The 7748-nt window shown below is 43.0% G+C and overlaps 1 protein-coding gene across 4 annotated transcripts in view; it reads left to right on the plus strand.

Moving 5' to 3' along the window:
- FOCAD (focadhesin) overlaps window positions 1–1300 on the plus strand; it is a 90196-nt gene extending 88896 nt beyond the window's left edge. For all 4 annotated transcript variants that reach the window (XM_071580101.1, XM_071580103.1, XM_071580102.1 and 1 more), the window contains one exon: window positions 867–1300. In XM_071580101.1, the coding sequence (XP_071436202.1) occupies window positions 867–940 (74 nt within the window). In that variant the 3' untranslated portion in view covers window positions 941–1300. The remainder of the gene's footprint in view (window positions 1–866) is intronic.
- Window positions 1301–7748: the final 6448 nt, after the last annotated feature.

Consider the following 7748-nt stretch of genomic DNA (forward strand, 5'->3'; position numbering starts at 1 on the left):
CAATCAGTGCAAGTAATTTTAAGAGGACACCACATGTACTCTCAAATGAAGTAAATGAGGTGCCCTTGTGCTTTTTTCTGTTAACACAAAGCACCTCTTTGGATCACCTGATTTGCTGGACCTAACCAAGGCTTCTTGAAATCCGGTTATAAGTTCTTTGTATTGTGCTCTGATAAATTCCCCTGTTGTGTCTGCTGGTCTCCACCAGAAGCATTGCCAAGGGCTGTTGGAGAATCTCCTCTATATATCAGAGGATTCTGATATATGCAATATATTCTCAGTATGCCCTAATAGAGATAAGTCATTGTTTGCCTTTAACCTTTTCATTGTTTGTTTTGATTTTACATACTAGAACACAAAAGGCCCTCCTGAATAACTAGACTGACTAATTTGACTACTGGATTTTGGCTAAACACATTATCTTTTCAAATTGAATTAAGGAATCAATGAGTTAGTTCCATTTCCATTCAGTGAACTGCCCGGGTTCCCAGTGTCTCATATCTCCTCTCCTGCATCATTCCTCTCTGAATTCAGACTTTCTCCAGTGTAATAAACTGTCTGTGTTCCTAAGTGACAGACTGATTAGCAGATGATGTGATGTGATTTCAGTAGGAGACACGCCATAAAGCAGGAGAGAGGCCTAGTACAACGTCACACTTCAGAGGGGTGTAAAGACCAGCGTACCTGGCAAACAGTGGCAGTAGCATCAGAAACCATCAGACTAAAAAGTGAAAGATTCATGGAAAGAATCAGTAAAAGGAGAACTAAACCTATACCTCGGTTAAAAAAATTACTAGGGTGAATACTCTCACATCCTTTCCACTCTGGACTGCACAAATTAACTTAATTTGTCCCTGTCTTCACAGTTACACTTCTGGCCTTGAGATCTGTTGAGAAGTTCAAGAAGAAAGCAGTGTGGACTAAAGCTTATGGGTGGTAGCTGCACACCATATCTTACCCAATGAAGAAAACCGTTCATACTTGAAAACATAGTTATTATGACCCAGACATCACTAAGCCAAATTTCAGAGGTTTCTTTCAGAAGGTTTTTAATTGTTTTGTTTTCCACATTTTCATCCTCATAAAGACTCCTACTGAAACCCAGTATTTTGTTTTTAACTTATGAGTTGGTGTTCTTTTGCAAACACACTGAATCTAAATGAGTAATACACATTCAGATGAATTTCAATTGAGTTGTTTCAGTGACATCTGGGAACCTCAGAAACTGGAGTGGAATGTTGCATTAGTTCATGGAACCTTTATGGCAATGGCTGGAAATAAAACAAACTTGTAAAATTTATTTGGATATAGCCTATTTACTGAAGTATATTTTAGTGTAACAGACTTCTGCTTGAGCATTATTTTTAACTGATAATCCTTTTTTAGAAATAACATGATGTTCTTATGCAGCAGTGACAACACATTGCAGGTGTATAGTGTGAGCAGGGTTTCTGAAAGGTGTGGTATGCCTGTTAATTTTGCAGTGGCTTTATAAAGATCACTGACATAAGTCATTGATCCTGATGGTTGTTATATCTGCAGCTCCAGGACAGCTGTAATTTTCTTTCCACTTACTACTCTCCTTTACCCTTCTTTGCCCATAAAGAGAGTTTTTCTTTACCACTAGGAAAAGGGACAATACAGCAACTCTTCTGCCTTTACCATCTTAATTAGATTAGACCCTGCTATTTTCCTTATTTAATACTTTACCCTTTCTGAAGGAATAGAGAACTTTGCCACTTTCCAATCTTGCTAAGATCTTAAAAGAGGTTTTGTATTTAGCAATCCTCCTTGCTGGAATAGACAAAAATTAACTGAATATAATTGCTTGAGCACTGTTCTTTAATGCCTTTCAAAATAGTACTAGTGACAGCATTGTGTATTTTCATCAGCTTGAAGGAAATGTTACCACACTACATCAAGAAGACACATCCTGTTTCAGGAATTCTCTTATTTTCAGGACTCATAACATTTCATCTGTGAAAGAAATTCTCCTCTGACTACTTGGTCACTTAGTCTGCTCATCCTGGAGAAGAGAAGACTGAGGGCAGACATTGCAGTCTACGACTTCCTTGTGAAGAGCAGACACTGATGTCTTCTCTGGGGTGACCAGCACCCGAGGGAATGGCCTGAAGTTGTGTCAGGAGAGGTTTTAGGCTGGATATTAGAAAAAGGTTCTTCACCCAGAGAGTCGTTGGGCACTGGAAGAGGCTCTGCAGGGAAGTGGTCACAGGCCCAAGCCTGACAGAGTTCAAGAAGTGTTTGGATTACACTCTCAGGCACATGGTGTGACTCTTGAAGTTTGTCCTGTGTAGGTCCAGGAACTGGACTTCAGTGATCCTTTTGCATTCCTTCCAGATCAGAATATTCTGTGATTTGTGATTCTTTGTGGGGTTTTTTTATCCAACAAAGCTACTGTGGGATGGCAGTGAGCTTCTCACAGTGATTGGACATTTCCTCAGCAATTAGGTGTATGGAGGATTAATGCAGTCATTTGTGTTTCCAAAATAGTGTATCATTAATGGTGATTTTCTGCTGCATGTGCAGCTGTATACTGAGAAGATTGTCTAAAGGTGAATGTGCAGAAGGACTCTCTGAGAGCAGTTGTCACTAAGTCAGTATCTCAGTTCATGACATTTTCCATTTGTGTGTACTTTTAAGTAACGTCTAACAAAGCCAAATATGTCATATTTTAATAGCGCCATCTCTAATGTACTGTTTTAACCTAACTTAAACCTTTACTCATTTCAGTTTGCATCTGTATTAGCACTTTAATTTAGATGAAATTTTTGTCTTTTTTAACAGGCATTGCTGAGTGATGCCTATTTGTTGTGTTTTAGTTTGCTTAGCAGAGCAGTATTTAAACATCTGAATTAACTGAATTTCTGCTTATGTATAGTAGAAGATGTATGCCAAAGGATGGCATAGCATGGCCTGAGGGTGGCAATGCTGACACAGTTGCAGGGAGCACTGAAAGTTTAGGAGCATATCTGAAGTGCTTGTGCACAAACACACATGATACAAGAAATAAACAGGGTGAACTGGAAGCATTGGTCGGCTCCCAGACCTATGATATCACTGGGATTAGTGTAGTGACTTGGTAGAATGAGTCCTGTGACTGATGTGCTGGGATGCAGGGAGGGCTATCCTAGGGTAGGTGAGACAAAGAAGTTGCACTCTCTGTGTGTGAGGGACAGGTTTTACTGTTCAGTCTTTATAGTTAGGGATAATGTGGTTGAAAACCTCTGGGTTAGGATTAAGGGAATAGAAAATGAAGCAGATATTGCTGCTGGTGTCTACTGTTGTTCAGTCAGCCACAATACCAGCACCAATCTTTTAATCTGCAGGCCATAAGGAAAAATCTCTGGATCAGTAGTCCGTGTCCTTATGGAAGATTTCAGCTTTGCAATTATAACTGGGAATAGCAGAGCACTGTGATAAGCAAGTCTGAGAAATTCCAGATAATTTCTTGTCACAAGTATTCAAGGAGCCAGCTAGCAAAGATGCTCCCCCTGACTTGTTGTTTGTGAATAGAGAAGGACTCTTGGGAGATAGGATGGTAGGTGTATCCTTGGCTACAGTGATCATGAAATAGTTTAAATTTTTTTTGTGTAAATGAGAAAAAAGGTCAACAGATTTGTTGCCCTAGATTTCAAGGGAAAAACCTTAAACTGCTCGTGGAGCTATTTAGCAGTGTCCTCTGGGAATCTGCTTTTGAGGGCTTTGAGATCCATGAGTGCTAGTCAGTCTTTAAGGACCACCCTTGGGAATCACAGGAACAGGCAATCATACTGTGCCAAAAGTCAAGCAAGAAGAGCAGAAGAGCAGCTTGGCTGAACAGGGAACTCCTCTTGGAACTCATAAAGAAAAGAAATTGATCTCTGGAAGCAATGTCAGGCTTCACAGGAAGACTACAGAGCTGGGGTTTCACGGCTCTGTGTAGGGAGTAAACACTAAATGTAAAAGCTCAGTTATAGCTGAAACAGACCAATGTTTTAGATAACAAAACAAAAAAGAATGTTAAGAGCAAGGGAAGATCTAAGGAAGATATGGGACCGCTACTTCATGAAAGTAGTCTCCTGGAAAAAAAAAGACTGAAGAGATGAAGAAAAGGCAGAAGCATTTAATGCTTTTTGTGCCCTCAGTCCTTATTAACACTGATAGACACTGGTCTGGCTGGTCCTCTGAGTTAGAGGACATATAGCAGCAGTGACTTTCCATTTGTGGACATTGAAACTACAAATGACTGCTTGTTTCAGTTTTCTCTTTGTAAGCCTAAGGGGATTCATCCCAGAGTACTGGAGGAGCTATCTCTTGGGTGGCTGGGGAGGTCCCTGCTGACTGGGAATTGGCTAATATTCCAGTTTACCAGAAGAGCATGAGGGGAGACACAAGGGACTACAGGCCTGTTAGCCTAACCTCATTACCAGGGAAAAATTACAGAGATCATATGAGGTACTACTATAAGGCATTTAAAGAACAATACAACCATCAGGCACAGTCAAAATGAGTTCACAAAGGTAAAGCCCTATGTAATGAATCTGATACCTTTCTATGGTATGGTGACCCACCCAGTGACGCTTTTGAATACTGTCCCTTACAACATCCTTCTGAACAAGCTGTCCAGCTGTGAGGGAAATGGGTTCGTGGTGCACTGGGTGAGGAACTGACTGAAAGGCAGAGCTTAAAGGATTGTAGTGAATGGGGCTGACAGTCACCAGTGGTGTTCTTTGGGACTCAGTTCTAGGGCCACTTCTGTTCAACGTATTTATCAATGATTAGGGAGCAAGAGTTGAATGCACCATTAGTATCTTTTCTGGTGATGGTAATCTGAGAGTTGCTGCTGACTCTTGAGGGACAAGAGGCCTTGAAGAGGGATCTACGTAGTTCAGAGCCTTTGACTGTGATTAATGACATGAAATTTAACAAGTTGAAATTCGGATTTTGCACCTGAGATGGAATAACCCACGATACGAGTCTAAATGGCAAGAGGAGTGATTGGAGAGCAGCCCTGCAGAAAGGGATCTGGTGGTGCTGGGGTCTCAAGACTGATAAAAGTGTTGAACAAAGATGTAATCACAGAATCATTAGAAGGGAAGGGACCTCTGGAGATCATCATCCAATACGATCATCCTGCCAAGGCAGGGTCACCTAGAGCAGGTTACACAGGAACATGTCCAGTTGGGTTTTGAATGTCTGTAGAGAGGGAGACTCCATGACCTCACTGGGCAGGTTGTTCCAGTGCACTCTCAGTGTAAAGTTCTCCTTGTGTTGAAGTGGAACTTCTGCTATAGTTTATGGCCATTGCACTGAAAAGAGTCTGGCACCATCCTCTTGACACCCACCTTTGAGATATTTTTATGTATTGATGAGATCCTCTCTGTCTTCTCTTCTTCAGACTGAACAGGCCAAGCTCCCTCAGTCTCTTCTCATATGAGAGATGATCTAGACCCTTAATTTGTCATTTCATCTCTCCACTCAATGCTCTCCAGTTGCTCCTTGTCTTTCTTGAACTGTGAAGACCAGAATTGCATGGACAGCCAAACAGGGGGAGGATCACCTCCCTCAGCCTACTGGTCACACTCCTCTCAGTGCACCTGAGGGTACCATTGCCTCTTCTGGCTGCAAGGGCACACTGCTGCCTCATGAACAACTTGTCATCCACCAAGATTCTGAGGTCCTTCTCTGCAGAGCTGCTCTCTAGTAGGTCAGCCCCAGCCTATGCCGGTGCTTGGGGTTATTCCTCCCCAGGTGCAGGACCCTGAATGTGCCCTTGTTGAACCTCATTAGGTTTCTCTCTGCCCAACTCTCCAGCCTATCAAGGTCTCACTGAATGGCAGCACAGCTTCCAGGTTTATCAGCCACTCCCCTCAGCTTCATAATCGCCAGCAAACTTGCTCAGGGTACAGTACATGCCTTCATCCAGGTTATTAATAAACAAATTGAGTAAGACTGGATCCAGTTTTGATCCCTAGGAAATGCCACTGACTACAGGCTTCCAACTGGATTCTGATTTGCTGATTACGACCCTCTGAGCTCTGCTATTCAGCTACTTCTTGATCCACCTCACTGTCCATTCATCTAACCCACATGTCCTGAGCTTACCTACAAGGATGTTATGGGAGACAGTGTCAAAAGCCTTGCTGAAGTCAAGGTTGGAACATCCACTGTTCTCCCTTCATTGACCTGTCCTGCTGTGCCAGCACAGAAGGCTATCAGATTGGTCAAGCAGGATTTCCCCTTGGTGAATCCATCTGACTACTCCTGATGACTTTTCTTTCACTTGCTTGTTGATGACCTCTAGAAGGATCTGTTCCATCACCTTTCCAGGCACTGAGGTGAGGCTGACTGGCTGGTAGTTTCCTGGGTCCTCCTTCTTGCCATTTTGAAGCTGGGAGTAACATTGGCTTTTCTCCAGTCATCAAGCACCTCTCCTCCCTGAGTTTTCAATGGTAATGGAGTGGCTTGGCAACATCTGCCAACTCTGCATCCCGTTGGGGCTGGTGGATTTATGGTGTTAAGTCTGCGTCATCAATCTCTAACCCAACCCTTTATGACCAAAGGAAAGTCTTCCTTTTCTCCAGCCTTCTCTTTTCTGCAAGGTCTGAGATTGCTGAAGACTGCCCTCAGCAGTAAAGACTGAGGCAAAGAGGGCATTCAGTAGTTCCACGTCCTTTGTGTCTTCCATCACCAAAACATCCATTTGGTTCAGCAGCAGCCACACTTTTTCCCTAATCTTCTTTTGCTGCTGATGTACTTGTAGAAGCCCTTCTTGGTGTCCTTGACATCCCTTGTCAGACTCAATCCCAAGTGGGCCTTGGCCTTTCTTGTTGCATCCTTGTGTACTCTGATGATGTTCCCTTAGTCCTCCCGTGTGGCCTGGCCTTTTTTCCTAATCCCATAAATTTCTTTCTTCTGGTTTAGATTAACTAGAAGCTCTCTTCTCATCCATGCAGGTCTCCTGCCATCTTTGTTTGGTTTATTGGTCATGGGGATACACTGATCTGGACCTTGGAGGAAGTAATGCTGAATCCTGAGCAACTCTCTTGGACTTCTCTTCTGAAGCCCTGTCCAGTGGGATTCCTCTAAGCAGGTCTTTGAAGAGGTTGAAGTTAGTTCTCTGGATATTTAGGGTTCTAGTCCTGCTTACTGCTTTACTTCCTCCACTCAGATCTGGAGTTCCACGATCTCATGGTCACTGCAGCCAAGGCTGCCCCAACCTTCATGTCTTCAAACAATTCCTCCTGGTTTGTTAGTACAAGGTCCAACAACACACTTTTCCTTGTTGGCTCGTCCCCCACTTGCATCAAAAAATTGTCTTCAGTGATCTACAAGAACTTCCTGGGCTATGTGTGCCAAGCCGTGTTGTCCCTCCAACGAATGCCAGGGTGATGGAGGTCCCCCTGGAGAGCCAGAGCCTGTGAACATGAGGCTACTTCCAGCTACCCATAGAAACCCTTATCAGCTTAATCTTCCTGATCAGGTGACCTGCAGTAAACACCAGCAGTGTCACCCCTATTAGTCTATCTCTTAATTCTTACTTACAAGCTTGCAACTTATTTGTCTGCCCCTGAGTAGAGCTCAATACATTCTAACTGCTCTCTACATAAAGAGCAACTCCACCACCTCACCTCTCTGACCTGTCCTTTCTGAAAAGTACATAGCTATCCATGACAATGTTCCAGTCATATGAGCTCTCCCACCATGTCTATGTAGTTGCAATGAGATCATGGCCCTATGACCACACA

This window comes from Pithys albifrons, chromosome Z, assembly GCF_047495875.1.
Source record: "Pithys albifrons albifrons isolate INPA30051 chromosome Z, PitAlb_v1, whole genome shotgun sequence".
NCBI lineage: Eukaryota > Metazoa > Chordata > Aves > Passeriformes > Thamnophilidae > Pithys > Pithys albifrons.